A 24,937-nucleotide genomic window follows, 5' to 3' on the forward strand; every position below is an offset into this window, starting at 1 on the left:
CACTGGAAATCTTTTAGATACTAACAGGAGCCTATCATTTCTGTAGCCTACTCTAGGGCTGGGTACCGAACGTCGATACTTTTATGGTATCGAAAAATTCTTTATCTTTCGGTTCCAAATGTCGGTTCCAAAAGCATCTGAGCGCGTAAGCACAAGCTTATCTGTCCTCTGCGTATTGACACAGACCGGAGCTCCGACCGACCGACACGTACATACGCACGGAGTAAACTGTCTGCAGTTTTGTTGAAGTCACAGAGAGTCACGGTTGGTTTCAAGTGGACAGCGTTTGCTGTGATATGATCTTAATGGCGAGCCGAAAGCGGTCGCGGTGCTGTTGACGTTACACTTCCTCTTACAAGCAGCCACAACGGTGGTTTCTCTGCCCTGATGACTGACTGACAGGCTGAGCTTGTAAGGCAAGGCACTTTTATTAATGTTACTCTGAGTGAGCAGTTTTACCAGAATTTTTTTAATTTTGATAACTGTTTTGATTCACAATTAAGGTGGAAAATAAAAGCTTTGGTTTAATGTATTTTTGTTGATGTTGAAATGGATTTTAAAACATATGGTATTGAAAAAAGTATCGTTAGGAATCGGTATCGAAACTGAGGTATCGAAATTGGCACTGGATCGAAAGATTCTGAACGATACCCAGCCCTAGCCTACTCCGAAACAGCAGACTCCCAGAACGCCTTTCACTCAACTTTTAATAACAACCTGAGCCTGTCAGTGGCAAAAACAATCACTTTTAGTGGACAAAAATATAGGGCGCACAATTGCCCCATTAGGTTACATTGCAGCCCGGTTTGCGACGGCTGGTCATGCACTCTCACTAAATGCTGGACCGATTTCAAAGATTTTTAGTCACATCAGTCTATCAGACTAGACAAATGCATGAGGAAATAGAGTCCAGGTTGAAAAAAAACGAAATGACCCTTTAACCGCCACTAAGAACCCCTGTGTAACCGGTCTATGTACAGTATCTGTAAATACTGATATGCGTCGTCCTCCTCAGGTGCTCCAGGCTTCAGACCTGCCAGCAGGATTGGTAAATGTCATCACAGGGAGTAGAGATGAGCTGACAGCGGCTCTGGCTAATCACAGCGTCATCAAGGCCATCTGGTACTGGGGCAGTGCTGAGGTGAGGACTAACACACTAACACACACCCCCAGTGTTCAAATTTCATATCATGGAAGGCAAGATTTGATTATATCCTCGCTCTTAAAATGAACAATACCAAGGACGCCTAACTGACCCAGCCCACCGCACATATTCTCATCTTTTTTACTCTCTGTTTTCCTGCCGTAGGGCTGCCAGTACCTCCAGTACACCTGCACCAGCCCTCTGAAAATCCTGCATCTGTTCTGCCAAAAGGAAGATGGAGGCAAGGACTGGACTAAGTCTCATCCCTCGCTCCTGGAAGAGATGTGGAGAAAGGCCGTCCAGTGGAAGAGTGTGTGGATTCCTACTGCATAAAAAGACACAGAGGGAGAATGAAAGACGAAGGTGACTGGAAAGATGGAGGGGGGGAGAGTTGCAGATATCCACTGTGTGTCTGTGGAGTCCAATTATAGGATGTAGATTTAACAAAGAAAAAAAAAAAGAATAATGGTGACCATGAAAATCATAAGATGTCAGTGAAATTAACAGACAACAAATACCCCCAGTAATTAACTCACCCTCCTTAATTACTGCTACAGCACATATGCAGTTTACACTGATAACGATGGCATATTTACTACTCCAAATTCTTTTGTAATTTTCAAAACAATAATTCCTTGATTTCAGACGGAGGCAGACAAAAGCCAGATTCTCATTTCTACATGGCGACTGTTGGTTTTTGCTGTCTGTTTAACTGTCACTTGCAAAAAAATTTCAGCTGTAGCTAATTAAGGGGTTTTGCGAATGTTTGCTAATTAGGAGTGCTCCTTTTTTTTCGACAGTGTTTTTCACAATTTATTATTCTTTTCTTTTTTTTGTGGGGGCCTGTAAGTGAGTGATTTATTTCAACATATATATGACGAAGTATTTTGGGATCAGAAGTTAACCCTCCTATATAACCTAAAGAAATGTGGCCCCGTGCAGCCAGCGCGGGAAACAAAATGTCAACCTGAAAAATCAACAAAATCAAAGAAAAAGAAGTTAACACAAATCCTAAAACCAAGGAAATGTTAATATCATAATATGCAGTACAGTCCTATGTTTTTCCGGTATTTTCAGTATCTTTTGGGGTTTTATCAGCCACAAGATCATTTGAAATGAAGGTTGATAGGACTTAAACTATGAAACGTTGTCCTGTTATGTTGCAATCAGGGAGAGAAGGAAGTGAAAGCCAGGGGTCAGACAACAGGGATTCATTTAGCAGGTTATTATGCTGCGTTCCAGGCAACCCGTAACTCGTGTTTTCACAACCTTCTACCTGTGAAAGTTTCCTGCAACGGCAGTCAAACTATGAGTCAAACCCGTAACTTACTACCCGTGAACTCGTACCAGATCGTTGTACTCCCAGTTACAGTTTTTGACGTCACACACACATAAACAACAATGCCGTTGAATGTTGATGCTGTACAGACGCCGGTGATTAACAGTGAGAAATATAAATAAATATACATAAATAGGCAACCTAAAGAAATTCCACACATTGTAATCAAAATAATACACATACAATTGTGTACTACTATAGGTTATGTTTATTAAATGAAGCCCAAAATACTGTAAGTCGCCGACTAGAAATCGCTAGTATCTAGCGCTAGCGCTAGCTAACGTCAACGTTAGGTGGCCGCTAGCTAATGCTAGCTAACGTTAGCTAGAAGAGTTTGTCGTGACTTTGCCTGGAACGCTACCAAGTCGTGAGTCGGGACTTGAAGTTGTAATTTGTGGGCCAAAAATTGTGTCTGGAACGCAGCATTAATAACCAGAGTTAAAAAAACAAGAGAGTTTAAATATATTAACATTTAATGTTGAGGTTATGCAGGAGAAGCCACAGAAGAAGAAAAAAACTAAACAAACATAAAGCACTTCAAACAGACAGGATTTAAACGGATTTCACTGAATGCTTACTTTGAATGTCACAAGTTGGCAGCATTGCTGATGTGTTAACATAGTATTAAAAAAATGACTACACCGATAATACTAGCTCTTAGGATCAATTTATTGTTGGTTTTGGTGTTTTGACAGGATTTGTTGATAATAATAAAAAGATCAGATAATACGAGCCTTTACCCAAAATCTCTCTACCATGGATTGGAGCTGGAGCTGTCTCACTGTGTGACATTACTGCCTGTTTTGCCAATTATCCTCAAGTATAGGTCAGACAGTACACCACAACAACATGACAAAATGGCTGCTGTTAGGTAGAGCTATAGCTGGGCATGGGCCGGTATGAGATTCTGCCGGTATGATAACCTTCAGCAAAGATATCACGGTTTCATGGTATTACAGTATTGCAATTACAGCTATAAAATGTATTATTTTGAAATGTCTGGTTAAGAAACAACAAGTTTTTTTTCTTCCCATTGAATACAATGTATTTTATTGTTAAACACACTGCACACTGGCAGGGAGAGGGACTTCTAAACTGCACTTTCTGTCCTTGACGACTCATAAAAAACAGCTCGTACCGCAGGAACGGTATGACGGAAAATGTTAGTGGTTGTTAAACACCAGGACTTTTTTAATCCGCGGTTTACCTTGAAACCGGTACACAGCCCATGCCTAGCTATAGCACGGGCCCTTCTTTAAGAGAGAGGCTATTTCTGCGATCATGAACATAAGGCCTTATGACTTTCTACCTCTATCTTCTGCTATTCTGCTTTTTTTCTTTCTTTATTAGTCATCACACCTCTGCTGTGTTTGTAACAAGTACCTTGCCTCTAAGGTCAGCATTTCTTTCATCCAGGCAGACTTGCAGGTAGCAGAGGCCGCTGTAATAGTAGTTGTGTTTTTATTTGTGAACAAATGTATCCCATTTTTCAGTCTACAACCTGAAAACTCATCTGCCTTAGAGTTCTGTCAATGACTCAGCAAAAACAAACTGTCTTGTAGCAACATTTTTTAAATACGCAAATGTACTGTATATCTTTATTACTGTACAATAACACTGTACCCTTTTTAGCCATGAAAGTATACTTGGCGCAAACATTCCCAGTGGAATCTAGTTTGTTTCCATTTCCAAGTTCACATTGTCAAAAGAAATTGTAAATCTGTATGTGTGTTTCCAGAGAATTACACAGTGGGTCTCACTGTGTAAAAGCCATAAATAAAAGAAGATAATTCAGTGAATTTATGCACACTTGTCATTTTTTTTGACAGCATGGCTTTTTGAACAGCCTGTTGTTCAGTTGATTGATGCTCATCAAGAAAAAAAAAACGTTAATGACATCCAAAAAAAACATTAATGACATCCAAAATATGAAGAAGCCAAACTTGCTACTGCATTTATTGTCAATGTCAATCTAGCAGTGATTGGGACTGGGCCAGACCAGTTGACACACTTTGGTTAAAAAGCACATTTTTCCCTAAATCCTGTCTAGTTACTGGTTCCCCTTTATTTTTTTTGTTACTTACTTGTTCCTTTTTTTGTTTTTCCAAACTGGTTCCAGCCAGCTGAGCCCTGAGTTAAACTACCCATGAGACATTGCCTTGGTCACAAGACTCTGAAACTGAGATGCTGAGTCACAACAATGACACAGCACAATCCTCTGTTAAACCTGATAGCACTTCTGTACAATACTAACCCTGCTACGTGACACTGCACAAAATAAGGATGGGTGCAGTCTAAAATGCTGAGTCACTATTTTGCATAAGAGAATGTGAGATATAAAATGAGTATAGCCACAGACATTGTGCTGTAATTCCAAGTGCTTATCTTTTAAAATTGTGTTTTATTGTTCCCGGGTTTATAGTAAATCCAGTGTGTACTGACAGTGGATCTGATACCACCTGCATGTCTTCCTGTAGCCCATTCATTCTCACATGTGTCTGCGGTGTGTACACTATTTCACAAAGTAACCTTGAGGTATGAGATATATTTTTGCATGGGCGGCTGTTTATTCCTGGATTTGGCCCAGGAGTGATAAGGTCTTTTACTAACATAAACAATTTTCCATGCTGGTTTAAAGCGTTTACAAAAATGTACACCAGGAAAGAGCAGAGTCATCTGCCTCTAAAGCTGACAACCACACCAAGTGACCAGATAGGATGACAGCAAAGTAGTTAAGCTGTTCCTGCCTCTTTTAGAAGCACATGTTTAATGAAAAAAAAAAGGCAACTTTGTTCAGAGACCAAATGCAATGCAATTGGTCCCCATGTTGTTTCGGCTATAATAGAACGTCTCGGGCTTGTCAGACTCAGTAGTGTCTGACTACAGTGCTGTGGTATTGAGTAATGCAATAAAAGCACCTTGGTTGAAAACATCAGCAGTTTTCAAATATATTGGTGTATTAACAAGGTAAAACAAGTTAAGTTTATTGTAGCTGTATAGGGCCAAAGTTAACTTCAATAAAAACTAACAAAGGTCATGTATGGGGAGTATTCGCCAACAAACCAGTGCTAGGACAGTTTATTGAGAGAGAGAAAAAAAGAAGCAGTAGCTTTTATAAAACTCCAACAGAGACTGCATGGAGACAGATTATACAGTAATTGGAAAGGATTTTGCAGCGTTACCGACTCCAGGATGTTTGTCATAAATATTTGCCTTGTTTTGAGATAAGAACCAGTTTGGGCACAATTTCTATTTTAATATGTCCTGGTGTATTTAAGTTAATGCAATAACAGAAGAGGATTTTGTCTGTTTGTGGGATAAAGTGAAGTATTGACTTTTTCTATCTTTCCTGTAGTTTTTTTGTTTGTATACGTGCAAATAAAGAGAAAATGACAACTTCACAACCCACCTTTAGATACATAAATTACACTAAAGCTATTCTGTATTTGAATAATATAAGTTGCAGTTTATTGTCTTTTGAGATAGCGAAAGTGCTTTGTCATTGCAGGAGACCAGCTGTCAGCAGTTTAGAAATCAGTGAAATATGAAATCTAGTTGGACTTCCATGAAGAGGTGAGAAAAATGCAACCTCACTAGTCCGTCATGTGCTCTCTGAGCTCAGCAACAGGCGGAAATGCGTTGAGTGGCGTTACGTCTGTCACGTGGTCAGCCGTGGGGTATAAATACAAGAAGAGACTGCACTACCATTTCACAACCGGGAAGAAAGCTATTAGGGGTTCTTGCTTCAACAGTGTTTGAACGGAACTTCTTTCTTCGTCCCGCTTTTTTCTTCAACTAGTCTGCATTCCGGACACAAATAACCGTTACTACTTCAACACTACTGGAAAAGTCGACGTAAAGCTTTATTTTTGTACCGTTTTGTTAAGAAAAACACAAGAAAACGCCAGCGAAAAATGGAGTCCCAAGTGCGTCAGAACTACCACCGCGACTGCGAGGCCGCCATCAACCGTATGGTCAACATGGAGATGTATGCCTCCTACACTTACACTTCCATGGTGAGAAACGTAACTCTTCCTTTTTTTTTTTTTTTTTCATAGTCACGTTACATATGCTAACGTTATGCTTCTATTGTGATGTATTGGAAGTTTATTCTCCACCTACAATGGGTGACCGACGTTGTTCATCTTAAAAAGGGAAATATTAAACAAACTTAATTGTATAGTTAGTTTTAAGTACTGCAGCATTTCAATAGTAGCCTCGTGCATGTCTGTCTAAACCGGCTAGACTTAAGAAAATCACCATGACTGTGCCCTGAACACAGCCTTAGTGTATAACTACCGTTTATCGTAACCGTTATTTTTAAATAATGGGTGATGTCTGCTCCAGTAATCACCGTTTTTAACCTGCCTCTCTTGTCCCCTTGTCCACAGGCCTTTTACTTCTCCCGTGACGATGTGGCCCTTCCAGGCTTTGCCCATTTCTTCAAGGAGAACAGCGACGAGGAGAGGGAGCACGCCGAGAAGCTGCTGTCCTTCCAGAACAAGAGAGGAGGACGCATCGTCCTCCAGGACATCAAGGTCCGTACAGACTAGATAACTGGTCCCTTTTTTATTTAGTACAAATAAATTAGGATTAACATTCTGTGTTGTGACACTTGTATTTTTCCCTCCCCTTTGCCACCTATTCAAAATTCTGTAAGACTTGGACAGGATTGATATTCTATAGATGTATCTTATAGTGTCAAATTAGGTCTGAATGAAATTGATTTCCTTAGTAATCATTATCAAATGAGAGCTACTCCTCTGAGGTAGGGCTGGGCTATATGAAGAGGAAAAATCAAATACATTTTACTAAATTCACTTTATCAATATTGTATGTTTGACAATTGGTGCTTTCCAAATTTATATTTTAGATTAGTCATCAGTAATGTGAATATGACTAAATGGGTAAAGACAAATAATAAAGCAGCTAGAACAGTCTGGTTAACATCTCTTTACTATAATGCAGCCTTTAAAACCAGGAAAAGACCACACCTGTGTCATACAATATCCAAAGTCTAAGATATCTAGTCTATCATGATTGATATATTATGATAGATATTGCCCACCTAGGGGTGGGCAATATCTATCATGATCAGAGTAGGCTCTGAGGTTATGAAAACAGAGGCTGAAGTATAGTAGTAGCGCTGGTGTAGAAACTGTTGACTCTGGTCATTGTGCTCAGTGTACACAAGGATTAATGTAATGATGCTATAATTGAATGTCTTCTGTAGAAACCGGAGCGTGATGAGTGGGGGAGCGGGCTGGAGGCCATGCAGTGTGCCCTGCAGCTAGAGAAGAAGGTCAACCAGGCTCTGCTGGACTTGCACAAAGTGGCCAATGAACATGTAGACCCTCATGTAAGTATGAATATTATTAATGCCAAGGGGTTTATAAAAGAGGGTCCCGGGTTAACTACAAACTCATGTCCTCTGGGATCTATTATGTGTAGTTAACTCTCTCTCGTGTCCTGTCCTTAGCTGTGTGACTTCCTGGAGACCCACTACCTGAACGAGCAGGTGGAGGCCATCAAGAAGCTGGGCGACTACATTACCAACCTCACCCGCATGGACGCCCACAACAACAAGATGGCGGAGTACCTGTTTGACAAGCACACCCTTGAGAGCAAGAGCTAAACTACTAGTCCTGAGAGCCTGGAGTGAAAATGTCAATGACACACAGGCTTTAAACTAAACGCAGTCTTCTGTTTCAGCTGTTCATTCAGAGTGTAACTTCTAATCCTCTTAAACCTATAAGTTGACTCATTCTCGTCTGTTCTGTTGGCATTGCTGTTAAATGTCATGTGGAAAGATGGGTATTCATCAGGTTATGGCTGTGCCCTTATCACCTACGTATAAGCCTCTTGTGTGACATTTATAACAATGATTGTGGCTGTTTCTGATCTGTTCTTAATCTGAATAAAACCTTTTTGAGCTGGATTTTGGAGTCTGTCTGCATTGGTTTCATGACCTGTTCACCTTTTTAAAAGTAGGTAGTATTGACACATTGAATTAAATCAACCAGAGCACTAGCTTTGTAAAGTGATGTTCTGAATTTGAATGGCTCAGTTAAATAGTTGCATACAAGGCAGTTCTTGAATAGAGCTTAAAGCTAGATTTTAAGTGGCCGAAAAGGCTCACTTGTCCATTGCAATATAGAACAGCGGATAAGATCATAAATGTGATACTTTGAAAGCTGCACGTAACCTTAAGGCTTTAGATGTGGAGGGAAGTTAGATTTGACATGTTCACAGTAAATATCGGAGATGGCCACCAAGGTGTAATGTTCAAAATTCAAGTTCAAACATCCAATAATTGCTCACTTAAAAGTAGTTTGCACCAAAGTGGCCCAGCTGTTTGAACTGTATCCATATCTAAATGCCTCAAGTATCTGGTGGAATCCAAAGTTATGTATTGGTAGATCTCCCATTTTATGGAGGGACTGGCTGGAAAAGGGAATTGTTACACTGAGGGATCTATATCTCGGTGGCATAATGAAATCCTTTGAGGATATGGTACAACACTTTGGAATGCCCTGGTCCCAATTTTTTTTTTTAGATATTTGCAAGTGCAACTTTGCCATGTGTTATTGGCAGTGTTGGGCAAGTTACTTTCAAAATGTAATACATTATAGATTACTAGTTACTGTCATTTGAGAGTAATTAGTTATATTACAATATTACTGTCTCTGAATTGTAATGCGTTACATTACTTTTAAGTTACTTTCAACAAAATAATAGCGGAAGTTTGACTTGGCAGCTAGCTTGTGAATTTCACCACCAGATCAATAAAGTCTCCTCTTTATCCACTTTGATACATTATAGATTATTCATAATATTTTGTATAATTAATATGGATATGCAAAGTAACTAAAGCTATAAAAAATAGATAAGTAAAACGTACAATATACAAGTAGGAGAAAATGAAAATACTCAATTAAAAGTATCTTATGGTTGTATTGAAGTATGGCATTGTTGTAAAATGTTTGTTTAAAGCACTTGAATAAGAAATTCATGTTGTTAAGTTTAAAACAGTCTAAAGGAAATGGTCAATTATAGTGTGATTAAAACTAACTATTTACATTATTTACAGTACTTGATTTACAGCTGATATGTGAAAAGGTCCACACCCTTATTTTTTTAACAGTAATTTAGTTTTACTGCGAACCGTCACAGGAAGTGCTTTTATTTTGAAGTAGTCTACACGGAAGTTGTCTGTTGTGTACTCTTGCTAGCTTACTGATGCAACATGTCCGTCAAGCTAAGTTGCTTACTTTCTTGTTTGTAAAACTGCAACTGTAATAATTATTACCGTTCATGACAGCAACATATTGAACAGTAAATGGTCACAGTAAAAGACAAGCGTTTTTGGTCGTCATTCGAAGCAGTTCCACTACAGGCAGAGTTACTCTCCACGGCTGATAAACTGCAATGATTTACGTGTAACGACCTAAACATTAATTCCCGACATGTTTAAATCTGTCAGCGGCTCGGACACACAGCTGTCCGAGCTGACGTACCGTCACCTGTTGGGACACAGATGTTTTGAAATAATACGCACGCCTTTTTTTTCCTGTGAACAAATGCTTCGCGGTGATGGGAAATTCTTAAAAAATGTTGCATTAAAATGCGTTGTAACTCGCGTTACTGAGATTGTAACGGGTAATAATATTACCGAAATTTAATTAGTAATGCGTTATATTACTGCGTTACAGCAAAAAGGAAAACATTACTGTAATTGCGTTACTTTTGTAACGCGTTACTCCCAACACTGGTTATTGGTGATTTGTGGATCCAGTTCCTCAGCTCTGAAGGCATCAGAATGTTTAGATAAGGTGTTGAAGAACTTTGGGAAAGATCATGAGGCTTCTGGGTATTATTCTAGACTTATACAGAACCTGGGGGATGGAGCTTGGTCAGCCCTCAAAAGACATGGGAAAGGGATTTTCCCATGTCCCAGAATTGGTAGGAATATTAAAACGATGTCACGCGATGTGCGGGTGCGCCTCATTCAGTTTAAGATTATGCATCGCTGCTGTTGGACTCCCTCCAGATTGTTTAGAATTGATCTGAAAGACACACCAAACTGTTGGAAATGTTAGACGTAGGACGGCCAATGGCTCCATGTCCTGTGGTCTTGTGATAGGGTCCAGTAGTTTTGGACTGGGATACATGATGTCGGTTGCAGGGACCCAGGTTCCATTCAGCCCAAGATTATTTGTTCTGGGAGATGGGTCAATTTTAAGCGGGATAGGTAAGCACACAAGATGATGATACCAAGACAGATTCTTCTGTGAGTATGGAGGAACGGAGGGATACCTTCAATCCAAGAATGAACTTGTGAGATGCCGAAAGTAGCAGCATTTGAAAAAATGTCATACAAGCGGTCTGCAAGATTAAGTGTTTACACAAAAAAATAAAAATGGGGAAAGTACCTGAGTTCTATGGAGGTCTCCTAGGATACCATGTACGGAGGATAGATGTATGCAGTGTGCTTACAGTGTTAGCGTGTTAGAACCATAATACGTTTGGGTTGTTTACAGTTTGTTGTATTGAATTTTATTGCTGTTATTGAATTTTGTCTTGATTTTTGTATAGGAAGTGATGGTGAGTGGGGGGTTCAGATGAGAAGGTGATGTGTCCATGTCATGAGGTGTGTGTTTTGTGTTTAAAATTAAAATAAAAAATGTTTATCTTTAAAAAAAAGAGTGATGTGACTTCCACCAGGTAAGAGCAGTCATCTGCTTCTAAAGCCGACAACCACACCAGTTTCTAGATGTTTCTAGAATGAAGCCCTCCTGAAAAATTAAATGTAAAGAATGTGGGTTAGACCAGATAGATAGATAGATAGAGATACTTATTTATCCTGAAGGAAATTAAGGTGTCCAATAGCTTATACACATCATACATACACATAGGCACACAGACATATGACATCCACGCACACATAGAAGATATCAATACTGTGCCCTTACAGTAAAGTTAGTTTGTAGCATGTTTAAAAGGAGCGGTGTGGAAAAAAATGCAGAAAGGTGCAATGGTATCATATCAGATACGATGACAGCAAAGTAGTTAAGCTGTTCATGGAAGTTAATAAATATTCATGTTGTTTTTCAAATGAAAAGGGTGGTTCTTTGGACTGCAGCCATACCAACCACACTACATGTTATCCAGATTAACACGTGTTGATACAACTAGTGCCATTCCTCAAAAAAAAAAATACAAAAAAATGTGTCACGTAATTGGCCAGTCATCTAAAAAAAATAACTACAGACAGCTTGGAATGATGTTAAGTAGTTTTGAATACTCAACATTTAAAATTTTAGATTTTGTATGTCTACATTTGTGTGTGTACTTTGGTTTTGGTTTTGATATAAGCAGTTACCTTTACCAACTAAATTAAATTAGCAGTCCAGGTAAGATTACATTTGAACTTTGGGAAATGAGGTATCAGGATACAGAGTAGGATACGGGGTGTAGTGTCATGTAAACTAAACCATTGTTCTTGTGTTAGGCTCAGGTGCTGAACCTAGCACTTGTCCTGACACGCCTTTAATGTCCACCTGTGGCACCATGCAAGTGGAAAACTACTTGCCAGTAGTTTTCCACTTGCACTGGTGCTCTATCAGTTAATTATAGCGTGATAATATGATATTGTCTTAAAGGTACAGACAAAACATTCAGGTTTATATGAGGATAAACCTCAACCAAAATCTAAATTGTTTAACTCTTTTTAGAACCAGATATTTTTTTTTAAGACATACAGTTTGCTGTGATTGGCAAATTACAGTCTAATTAACATTATCTTCCAATCCATTATTTTCATGCCATGTATCTAATTTGCACATTATAATAAGTATCAGTTGATGTTTTAATCCAAAGCCTCATTATGGTGAGGACATGAGCATTTATGGCACAATTGACCTTTTTATTGTAATTGTCCCATCCATCCACTTTCTAAATCACTTATCCTCTTCACAGTTTGGACACAGTTTCTATTTGAATATGACCTAATGTGTTGCAGTTTATGCAAAAATGGAAGAAGACTATTTCTGTCGGTAGAAGCATAGGCTACAAGTACTCTTTCCTATAGTTTTTTTTATTTTTATATGTGCAATAAAGGGAAATGCCAACTTCACAATTCACCTTTACACACATACATTACACTAAAGCTATTCTGTATTTGAATTTCAATTCCAATATAATGCATTTTATTGTCTTTTGAGATAGCAAAAGTGCTTCGTCATTGCAGGAGACCAGCTGTCAGCAGGTTAATAAATCAGTGAAATATGAAACCTAGATTTCCATGAAGAGGTGAGGAAAATGCAACCTCACTAGTCCCTCATGTGCTCTCTGAGCTCAGCGACAGGTGAAAATACATTGAGTGACGTTACGTCTGTCACGTGGTCAGCCGTGGGGTATAAATACAAGGAGAGATTTCACTACCAATTCATATAACTGGAAAGAAAGCCAACAGGAGTTCTTGCTTCAACAGTGCTTGAACGGAGCTTCATTCATCGTCCCGCTTTGTACTTCAACTAGTCTACAACCTCTACTACTTGAACACTACTGGAAAAGTCGACTTTAAGCTTTATTTTTGTACCGTTTTGTTAAGAAAAACACAAGAAAACGCCAGCGAAAAATGGAGTCCCAAGTGCGTCAGAACTACCACCGCGACTGCGAGGCCGCCATCAACCGTATGGTCAACATGGAGATGTATGCCTCCTACACTTACACTTCCATGGTGAGAACCACAACGCTTTCTTTTTTCATAGTAACGTTACATATGCTAACGTTATGCTTCTATTGTGATTTCTTGACGGAATAATTGTCAGTCAAAAGCAGAAATTTCAAATAAAATTAATTGCATCTTGTGTGTAGTTAAGTATTTCTGCATTTCAATAGTAGCCTGCAGTTTCCTTAATTGCAAGGTTGTTTATCCTGCCAGATAAGGAGTGTATTAGTCCCCACCCACCTCACGGGGTCAAAAATGCTGTGTCATGCTTACGCTATTTGTTTTTTAACCGCATGATATTCCAACTCATGCATGTAGACTTTAGAAAATCACCATGACCGTGCCCTGAACACAGCCTTAGTGTATAACTACCGTTTATCATAACCGTTATTTTTAAATGGGTGATGTCTGTTACAGTAATCACCGTTTTTAACCTGCCTTTCTTGTCCCCTTGTCCACAGGCCTTTTACTTCTCCCGTGACGATGTGGCCCTTCCAGGCTTTGCCCACTTCTTCAAGGAGAACAGCGACGAGGAGAGGGAGCACGCCGATAAACTGCTGTCCTTCCAGAACAAGAGAGGAGGACGCATCTTCCTCCAGGACATCAAGGTCCGTACAGACTAAGACAACTGGTCCTTAATTTAGGGTTACTCACTTGCCACTTATTCTTAAATTCTATAAGGCTTTCTATTGCACAGGTTTGATACCATTTCGATATCCTTGAGCTCCATGCTTGCGTTAGTTAAGCCTGAATGATAATAATTTCCTCAGTAATAGGGCTGCTCGATGATTTTTATTTTTTTATAAATTCTTGACTACTCTTCGGTGATCGTTGGGCGCAGAAATTGCAATTTTTTTTTTAAAAACTTAATTACACAGCCCTACTCCATAATTGCCTCCTGAGGTTATGAAAACCGAAGCTGAAGTGTAGCACTAGCGCTGGTGTAGAAACTGTTGATTGGTCATTGTGCTCTGTGTACACAAGGCTTGATGTAATGCCAGTTCAGTCCGCTGTAATTGAATGTCTTCTTCTGTAGAAACCGGAGCGTGATGAGTGGGGGAGCGGGCTGGAGGCCATGCAGTGTGCCCTGCAGCTAGAGAAGAAGGTCAACCAGGCTCTGCTGGACTTGCACAAAGTGGCCAATGAACATGTAGACCCTCATGTAAGTATGAATATTATTAATGCCAAGGGGTTTATGAAAGGGGGTCCTGGGTAAACTACAAACTCATGTGCGCTGGGATCTATTATGTGTAGTTAACTCTCTCTCGTGTCCTGTCCTTAGCTGTGTGATTTCCTGGAGACCCACTACCTGAACGAGCAGGTGGAGGCCATCAAGAAGTTGGGAGACTACATTACCAACCTCACCCGCATGGACGCCCACAACAACAAGATGGCGGAGTACCTGTTTGACAAGCACACCCTTGAGAGCAAGAGCTAAACTCCTAGTCCTGAGAGCCTGGAGTGAAAATGTCAATGACACACAGGCTTTAAACTAAACGCAGTCTTCTGCTTTAGCTGTTCATTCAGAGTGTAACATTTAATCTTCTTAAACCTATAAGTTGATGCATTCTTGTATGTTCAGTTGTTCTTGCTGTTAAATGTCAGGTGGAAAGATGGGTATTCATCAGGTTATGGCTGTGACCTTATCACCTACGTATAAGCTTTCTGACATTGTGACTGAATGTTTCTGTTCTTAATCGCAATAAAACTTTTTGAGCTGGATTTTAGAAGTTTGTCTGCATCGGTTTCATGACTTGAATTTTTCTTTTTTGACATCCTATGACTTTTTCTACATGGTTTTAATAGGACTTCATTTTGACTCTCTATACCAGGGGTGTCAAACTCAATTTCACTAAGGTCCACCCTGGAAGTGACTATCACTATAAAGGCCAGACAAGTTGAGTTTGATATGCTTGCATTTAGCAAAAGTCAATTAACTTTGTATTGAGTCTCTCATAGCTTTCTCTCAGTCTGGTTGACCTAAAGTCAGGAAAAAAGGTTTTAGTCATTGTTTAACTTGGCAAGTCATGAGAAACCAAATACATTTTTTAAAAGCAGCTGACTCCCACCAGTTTCACAAAACTCTTTTGTGGGGAATTTAGTCCCAAGTCAGCAAATCTATCAACTTGGGATGTGTCCCCTTTTTCAGCCCTTCTGAGTTTGCAGGTAGGAGTATGAAAAACAGTTTCCTGATTATTTTTTATGTGGTGCACAATTAGTTGGGCCAAAATTTGCTCTGAACCTAAATTGAAATGCGGGCTGGATTTGGCCCCTGGGCCTTGAGTTTGACACGTGCACTATATGACATTTTAATGACTGTCTTTTCAACCTACTATACCACTTTTTTTGACCTACTGTAAGACTTTTTCAACATGCTATGTCATGACTTTTTTCAACATACTGTTCTATGGTGGCCCTGAAGGTCAAAACACGAAAGCATTTCACAAAACACAACAGCAAAACAAACACAAACATTTAGTAATAGTTTTAATACAGTAATAAATGCCCAGCACAGGGTGGTTAGGCCATGGACTGTAGTGAGTCTCCATGCTCGCCTTCTACTTTGTTTATGTGCAACATAATTCACACCTACACATGCCAACCGGCCGTGTGAAGGTGAATATTCTGTAGATCCGCTGTTGTGGTCATTATTAATACTAATAATGTATTTCAGCTCGTACATGTAGGCTACATGGTCACATACTGGTAATTAATGTTACACAACAGCGTTTTCACTACGTGTTTCTACTTTTGCTGAAGACAAATATGGAAAAGAGGCTAGGGCGAGCCGGACAACTGGACACCTTCATAAACGAGCAGAAAATGGACTTATGACCAAGCAGTCTGATGTGTGTAAGGGTGTGTATGTGCGTAACGGCACCACGCTCAGAGGCTTTCGGGTTTAATGAACTGAAGCAGAAACGTTTTATCCAATATAAAGCAGCTGTGGACAGCAAAAACTTTATCGCCTTCAATGTAGAGACTGATTTACTAACTTTTGTTATGTCATGTTATTTTCTGTGATGAGTGTTTATTGAAATAAATGATATTTTAAGCGTTAATCTGTTGTTGCAGCATGTCTGCGGCAACGGCGCCTAATAAAGGAGCCTATGGGGCTTACAAAACAAAGGGATGTTATGGGTTGTTGTAGGCTACACTATATGACCTAAAATCAAAATCACGATTAATTGCTCATTTTACCTCGATAACGATAAATGAACGAGAATTACATTTTTTTTGTGATTTGACAACGGACACTGCGTTTTTGAAATTTTTTTGTATAAAGTTTTAAAAAACGTCTTTTGCGTGATACAAATGTAAATAGGCTATCTATTTCTTCACTGCTAATTAACTTGTTAGTCCTAACTTTGAATTAGCAAATTGCGTTTTAAGCTCCTCTTTGTTTCTGCTTGTGGAGAGCTACGTGACACATGAAGACCGGCGAGTTAAATCGGCCGTCCGAGACTGTAGCCTCTTTCCGACCAAGTAGTCAGGAACGTAGTTATAGGAACAGTCCACTTCTAGACAGTTCTACTGACAGGCAGACACGCAGCTGACAACCTGCGGGTGGAGGCGCTGGATCCACTTTTGCGACACGACTGTCGCATGGTGTCGCGACGCAGAAGCGTCGCACGGACAAGTGGGTCTGTCCGTGCTACGCTTCTGTCGCGCTCCACTCTATTCCTATGGGTGACGTCAAGCGACTTCAACGAGCACGCAAAGCATTCCGGGAAGGCGGCGCTACATTTGAGAAAATGGAGATACGTCTGGCCCATATATTTGAAACACAAGAACATCATTAAAGATGAACATTTGAGAAAATGTAGCGCGTCAAAAAGCTGGCCGATGCCCAGCTTTATGCAAATGAATCCGTTGAAGCACAGAGGTCTGCTCTGATCACTTCTCCCTCCAAATTTCAAAATTTGACAACATTCCCCGCTGGACCCGCCCATAGCTGTAACTGAGGAACGTACAAATGAGGGGAGGCGTCGCCACAGTTGTGTCGCAAAAGTCCACGACTGCTGCGTGGTGTCAAAATGTGCCATATTGTGTCGAGGCTTCGAAACAATCCGACACCCGTCTCAACAATGACACCTAGTGGTCACTTGCAGGTGTTGATCTGAAACAACCTTGACAATGAGCCATTTTTTTATTATTATTGTATTTTTCTAATATGTGAAGCTTGCAACCTGTAGGCTCCTCACTGTGCATAATGTTATTTTGGTCATGACAAAAGAATATTAATAAAAGAAATCAAACCACAATGTCTCAATTTCTTATATATGTAGATTTGTATTCAAAAATATTAATGTCCCAACAGTTTGTTATTATATTTCAATCATAATTATATTTCAAACAATGCATACCTTGCTTGACTGGCCCAGCAGTGTCAGTAGCAGGCCTAGGTAGGTACAAGTCAAGTCAAGTCAAAGTTTATTTATACAGCACTATTTATACAGACAAGCTGACCAATGTGCTTTACAGAGCAATAGAATATCACACGACAGACAAAACAAGAAAAACAGGGGAATGCTACCATCCTCTGCACCCTGCAAAATGGCAGCATGAGTGCTCCTCAAATGGCGCATCATGGATGATGTATTGTTGCAAAAGGCTAGCTGCCGATCACAATACATACATCTCACTTTATTTGGGTTTTCCAAATGGAAATGCTCCCACACCACAGATGTACGGCATCTCTTCAATATGCACTGTTATTACCTTTTTATGACTTTTTCGACATACTATATATTATGGCTTTTTCGAAATGCTATGCTATGACTTTTTATGACTTTTTTCAACATACTATGCCATGACTTTTTATGCCTTTTGTCAGCATACTATATTATGACTTTTTCAACATGCTATACTATGACTTTTTCAACATGCTATACTTTGAGTTTTTATAATTTTTTTCGACATATTATACTATGACTTTTTTAATAATTTATTTATACTATGACTTTTTTAGGCATACTATAGTATGATTGTTTTATGACATTTTTATGATTTTCTTTCGACATACTATGACTTTTTCAATATTCTGTTATGACCTTTTTATGTCTTTTTTCGACATGCTATACTATAAGTTTTTATGATATTTTTCATCACGCTATACTATTCCTTTTTTAATAATTTTTTCGACATGCTATACTATGATGTTTTTATGACATTTTCAATTTTCGACCATGACTTTTTGGACTTTTTGCTATGACTTTTTATGATGTTTGTCAGCATAGTATGTTATGACTTTTCGACATACTATACTAAGACTTTTGTCAGCATACTATACTGTTACTTTTTATGACTTTATTCAACATACAATAGTATGACTTCATAACATATTGTACAATGACTTTTTAATATGCTATGTTATGACCTTTTTATGTCTTTTTTCGACATGCTATATACTATGATTTTTTTTTATTATTTTGTCGACATACTATACTATGACATTTTATGACTTTTTTCGACATGCTATACTATGACTTTTTTATGACTTTTTTTTGACATACTATACTATGACTTTTTAATGGCTATTTTCGACATACTATACTGTCTTTTTCAAAATGCTATGTTATGACCTTTTATGTCTTTTTCGACATGCTATACTATGAATTTTTATGATTTTTTTAAGGTAATCTTTTGGGCATTTTTAGGCCTTTATTCGACAGGACAGCTGAAGACATGAAAGGGGAAAGGGCCGCAGGTCAGAGTCAAACTGCATCGACGAGTATGGGCGCACACTCTACCAACTGAGTTATCCGGGCGCCCACTCTGAATTTTTTAAATAACTTTTTTCGACATACTATACTATGACTTTTTATAACCTTTTTTCGACATACTATACTATGACTTTTTCAACATGCTATGTCATTACTTTTTATGACATACTATGTCCATTGTCGACATACTATACTATGCTTTTCATCACTCTTTTCGACATACTATATTATGGCTTTTTTCGACATACTATACTATGTCTTTTTCATGAATTGTTTCGACTTACTATACTATGGCTTTTTTATCACTTTTTTCGACATAGTATACCATGGCTTTTTCCAAATACTATACTATGGCTTTTTAATCCCTTTTTTTGACATACTATACTATGTCTTTGTATTACTCTTTTCGACATACTATACTATGGCTTTTATATCCCTTTTTTGACATACTATACTATGTCTTTTTTATGCCTTTTTTAAACATATTATACCATGGCTTTTTTCGACATACTATACTATGGCTTTTTTATGCCCTTTTTCGACATAATACCATGGCTTTTTTCGACATACTATACTATGGCTTTTTAATCCCTTTTTTCGACATACTATACTATGGCTTTTTATCACTCTTTACGACATACTATACTATGTCTTTTTTATCCCTTTTTTCGACATACTATACTATGTTTTTCTATCACTGTTTTCGACATACTATATTATGGCTTTTTTAAACATACTATACTATGGCGTTTTTATGCCTTTTTTCGACATATTATGCCATGGCTTTTTTCGACATACTATACTATGGCTTTTTAATCCTTTTTTTCGACATACTATACTATTGTTGTTTAATCCCTTTTTTGGACATACTATAATATGCTTTTTATCACTCTTTTCGAGATACTATATATGGCTTTTTTCGAAATACTATACTGTGTCTTTTTCATGAATTATTTCGACATACTATACTATGGCTTTTTTATGCCTTTTTTCGACATACTATACTATGCTTCTTATCACTCCTTTCGACATACTATACTATGGCTTTTTTTGACATACTATACTATGGCTTTTTAATCCCTTTTTTTCGACATACTATACTATGGCTTTTTAATCCCTTTTTTTGACATACTATACTATGGCTTTTTTATCCCCTTTTTTCAACATACTATACTATGTCTTTCTATCACTGTTTTCGACATACCATATTATGGCTTTTTTTAACATACTATACTATGGCTTTTTAATCCATTTTTTGACATAATATACTATGGCTTTTCATCACTCTTTTCAACATACTATACTATGGCTTTGTATCACTTTTTTCAACATACTATACTGACTTTTTTTAAAACTTTTTTTTATGAATTCTTTTTGGAAATGCTCTATTACTTTTTTCTTTTTTCAGCATACAAATTTTGACTTTTTTGACATGCTATACAATAACTTTTTTCAACATACTATAACTATGAGTTTTTATGACTTTTTTCAACATACTATTATTACTTATATTACTTTTTGACTTTTTTTCGACGTACTATACTAGGACTTTCTTACGACTTTTTCTGACATACTATACCTGTGACTTTTTAAACATACTATGTAAAAAACTATGACCTTTTGATTTCTTTTTTCGACATGCTATACTATGACTTTTTCATGACTTTTTTCGACATACTATGCTATGAGTTTTTATGACTTTTTTTTTTAACATACTCTACTATGAGTTTTTATGACTTTTTTTTTTAACATACTCTACTATGAGTTTTTATGACTTTTTTTTAACATACTAGCCCCAGGGCTACCTGGTTGATCCTGGCAGTAGCATATGCTTGTCTCAAAGATTAAGCCATGCAAGTCTAAGTACACACGGCCGGTACAGTGAAACTGCGAATGGCTCATTAAATCAACTATGTCTATCTACTATGGCTTTTTAATCCCTTTTTTTGACATACTATACTATGGCTTTTTTTGACATACTATACTATGTCCATTGTCGACATACTATACTATGCTTTTCATCACTCTTTTCGACATACTATATTATGGCTTTTTTCGACATACTATACTATGTCTTTTTCATGAATTTTTTCGACTTACTATACTATGGCTTTTTTATCACTTTTTTCAAAATAGTATACTATGTCCTTTTTCAACATACTATACTATGGCTTTTTTATGCCTTTTTTCGACATATTATACCATGGCTTTTCTCGACATACTATACTATGCTTTTTATCACTCGTTTCAACATACTATACTATGGCTTTTTTCGACATACTGTACTAAGCTTTTTATCACTTTTTTTGACATACTATACTATGTCTTTTTCTCACTATTTTCGACATACTACATTATGGCTTTTTTTAACATACTAGACTATGGCTTTTTAATCGATTTTTTGGACATACTATACTATGTCCTTTTTCGACATACTATACTATGGCATTTTAATCCCTGTTTTCGACATACTATACCATGTCCTTTTTCAACATACTATACTATGCTTTTTATCACTCTTTTCGACATACTATATATGGCTATTTTCGACATACTGTACTAAGCTTTTTATCACTCTTTTTGACATACTATACTATGGCTTTTTAATCCCTTTTTTCGACATACTATACTATGTCCTTTTTCGACATACTATACTATGGCTTTGTAATCACTTTTTTGACATACTATACTATGGCTTTTTCATCACTTTTTTCGACATACTATACTATGCTTTTCATCACTTTTTTCGACATAGTATGCTATGTCCTTTTTCGACATACTATACTATGGCTTTTTTATGCCTTTTTTCGACATATTATTCCATGGCTTTTTTTCGACATACTATACTATGCTTTTCATCACTTTTTTCAACATAGTATACTATGTCCTTTTTCGACATACTATACTATGGCTTTTTAATGCCTTTTTTCGACATATTATTCCATGGCTTTTTTCGACATACTATACTATGTCCTTTTTCATTACTTTTTTCGACATACTACACTATAGCTTTTAAATCCCTTTTTTCAACATACTATACTATGTCTTTTTTATCCCTTTTTTCGACGTACTATACTATGTCTTTCTATCACTCTTTTCGACATACTATACTATGGCTTTTATATCCCTTTTTTCGAAATACTATACTAAGTCTTTCTATAACTCTTTTTGACATACTATATTATGGCTTTTTTCGACATACTATACTATGGCTTTTTTAAGCCTTTTTTCGACTTATTATACCACGTCCTTTTACGACATACAGCTTTTTAATCCCTTTTTTCGACATACTATACTATGTCTTTTTTATCCCTTTTTTCGACGTACTTTACTATGTCTTTCTATCACTCTTTTCCACGTACTATACTATGGCTTTTTAATCCTTTTTTTCGACATACTATACTATTGTTGTTTAATCCCTTTTTTGGACATACTATAATATGCTTTTTATCACTCTTTTCGAGATACTATATATGGCTTTTTTCGAAATACTATACTGTGTCTTTTTCATGAATTATTTCGACATACTATACTATGGCTTTTTTATGCATTTTTTCGACATACTATACTATGCTTCTTATCACTCCTTTCGACATACTATACTATGGCTTTTTTTGACATACTATACTATGGCTTTTTAATCCCTTTTTTCGACATACTATACTATGGCTTTTTAATCCCTTTTTTTGACATACTATACTATGGCTTTTTTATCCCCTTTTTTCAACATACTATACTATGTCTTTCTATCACTGTTTTCGACATACCATATTATGGCTTTTTTTTAACATACTATACTATGGCTTTTTAATCCCTTTTTTGGACATACTATACTATGGCTTTTTTATCCATTTTTTGACATAATATACTATGGCTTTTCATCACTCTTTTCAACATACTATACTATGGCTTTGTATCACTCTTTTCGACATACTATATTATGACTTTTTTTAACATACTATACTATGGCTTTTTAATCTCTTTGTTCGACGTACTATACTATGGCTTTTTTTGACATACTATACTATGTCCTTTTTCACCATACTATACTATGGCTTTTTTTGACATGCTATACTATGTCCTTTTTCGACATACTATACTATGCTTTTCATCACTCTTTTTGACATACTATATTATGGCTTTTTTCGACATACTATACTATGTCTTTTTCATGAATTGTTTCGACTTACTATACTATGGCTTTTTTATCACTTTTTTCGACATAGTATACCATGGCTTTTTCCAAATACTATACTATGGCTTTTTAATCCCTTTTTTTGACATACTATACTATGTCTTTGTATTACTCTTTTTGACATACTATACTATGGCTTTTATATCCCTTTTTTTGAAATACTATACTATGTCTTTTTTATGCCTTTTTTAAACATATTATACCATGGCTTTTTTCGACATACTATACTATGGCTTTTTTATGCCCTTTTTCGACATAATACCATGGCTTTTTTCGACATACTATACTATGGCTTTTTAATCCCTTTTTTCGACATACTATACTATGGCTTTTTATCACTCTTTACGACATACTATACTATGTCTTTTTAATCCCTTTTTTTGACGTACTATACTATGTCTTTGTATTACTCTTTTTGACATACTATACTATGGCTTTTATATCCCTTTTTTTGAAATACTATACTATGTCTTTTTTATGCCTTTTTTAAACATATTATACCATGGCTTTTTTAAACATACTATACTATGGCGTTTTTATGCCTTTTTTCGACATATTATGCCATGGCTTTTTTCGACATACTATACAATAGTTTTTTAATCCTTTTTTTCGACATGCTATACTATTGTTGTTTAATCCCTTTTTTGGACATACTATAATATGCTTTTTATCACTCTTTTCGAGATACTATATATGGCTTTTTTCGAAATACTATACTGTGTCTTTTCATGAATTATTTCTATACTATACTCTTTTTATGCCTTTTTTATACTATACTATGCTTCTTATCACTCCTTTCGACATACTATTTTATGGCTTTTTTTTTGACATACTATACTATGGCTTTTTAATCCCTTTTTTTGACATACTATACTATGGCTTTTTAATCCCTTTTTTGACATACTATACTTTTTTATCCCCTTTTTTTCAACATACTATACTATGTCTTTCTATCACTTTTTAATCCATATTTTATACTATGCTTTTTAATCATACTATACTATGGCTTTTTAATCCATTTTTTCACATACTATACTATGGCTTTTTCCTCCCTTTTTTCAACATACTATACTATGTCTTTTTATCACTTTTTTCGACATACTATATTATGGCTTTTTTTTTTAACATACTATACTATGGCTTTTTTATCCATTTTTCGACATACTATACTATGGCTTTTTAATCCCTTTTCTCGACATACTATACTATGGCTTTTTTGACATACATACTTTTTTCAACATACTATACTATGCTTTTTTATCACTATTTTTGACATACTATACTATGGCTTTTTATCATTTTTCAACATACTATACTATGCTTTTCATTTTTCCTTTTATTTTTTCAACATACTATACTATGTCTTTTTCATGAATTTTTTCAACATACTATACTATGTCTTTTTATCCCTTTTTTCCTACTATACTATTTTTTATCTATACTATGTCTTTTTCGACATACTATACTATGTCTTTTTTATCATCTTTTCATACTATATGGCTTTTTCAACATACTGTACTATGCTTTTTATCACTCTTTTAGACATACTATACTATGTCTTTTTATCCTCTTTTTAGTACTATATATGTCTTTTATCACTCTTTTTAGACATACTATATTTTATCTCTTTTCAACATACTATGTCTTTTTCAACTTACTATACTATGGCTTTTTATCACTTTTTTGACATACTACTATACTATGGCTTTCATTTTTTTGACATACTATACTATACTTTTATATCCCTTTTTAGACATACTATACTATGTCCTTCTATCACTCTTTTTTTCCATACTATATT

At 36.6% G+C, this 24,937-nt stretch overlaps 3 protein-coding genes across 3 annotated transcripts in view; all 3 read left to right on the forward strand.

The window, feature by feature from the left end:
- The window catches only part of aldh16a1 (aldehyde dehydrogenase 16 family, member A1), an 18,477-nt gene extending 16,852 nt beyond the window's left edge, over positions 1–1,625 (forward strand). The window contains exons 16-17 of the mRNA XM_028599089.1: positions 1,016–1,141; positions 1,310–1,625. Of these exons, the coding sequence (XP_028454890.1) occupies positions 1,016–1,141; positions 1,310–1,477 (294 nt within the window). The 3' untranslated portion in view covers positions 1,478–1,625. The remainder of the gene's footprint in view (positions 1–1,015; positions 1,142–1,309) is intronic.
- A 4,554-nt stretch (positions 1,626–6,179) lies between these two features.
- Positions 6,180–8,421, forward strand: fthl27 (ferritin, heavy polypeptide-like 27). Its single transcript, XM_028598788.1, has 4 exons — positions 6,180–6,499; positions 6,875–7,021; positions 7,717–7,842; positions 7,963–8,421. The coding sequence occupies exons 1-4, from the start codon at positions 6,398–6,400 to the stop codon at positions 8,116–8,118; spliced, it is 531 nt and encodes a 176-aa protein (XP_028454589.1). The 5' UTR covers positions 6,180–6,397; the 3' UTR covers positions 8,119–8,421.
- A 4,505-nt stretch (positions 8,422–12,926) lies between these two features.
- On the forward strand, positions 12,927–14,942 carry LOC114569006 (ferritin, middle subunit). Its single transcript, XM_028598752.1, has 4 exons — positions 12,927–13,224; positions 13,677–13,823; positions 14,252–14,377; positions 14,498–14,942. The coding sequence occupies exons 1-4, from the start codon at positions 13,123–13,125 to the stop codon at positions 14,651–14,653; spliced, it is 531 nt and encodes a 176-aa protein (XP_028454553.1). The 5' UTR covers positions 12,927–13,122; the 3' UTR covers positions 14,654–14,942.
- The last annotated feature ends 9,995 nt before the right edge of the window (positions 14,943–24,937 follow it).

Source organism: Perca flavescens, chromosome 15, assembly GCF_004354835.1.
Source record: "Perca flavescens isolate YP-PL-M2 chromosome 15, PFLA_1.0, whole genome shotgun sequence".
NCBI lineage: Eukaryota > Metazoa > Chordata > Actinopteri > Perciformes > Percidae > Perca > Perca flavescens.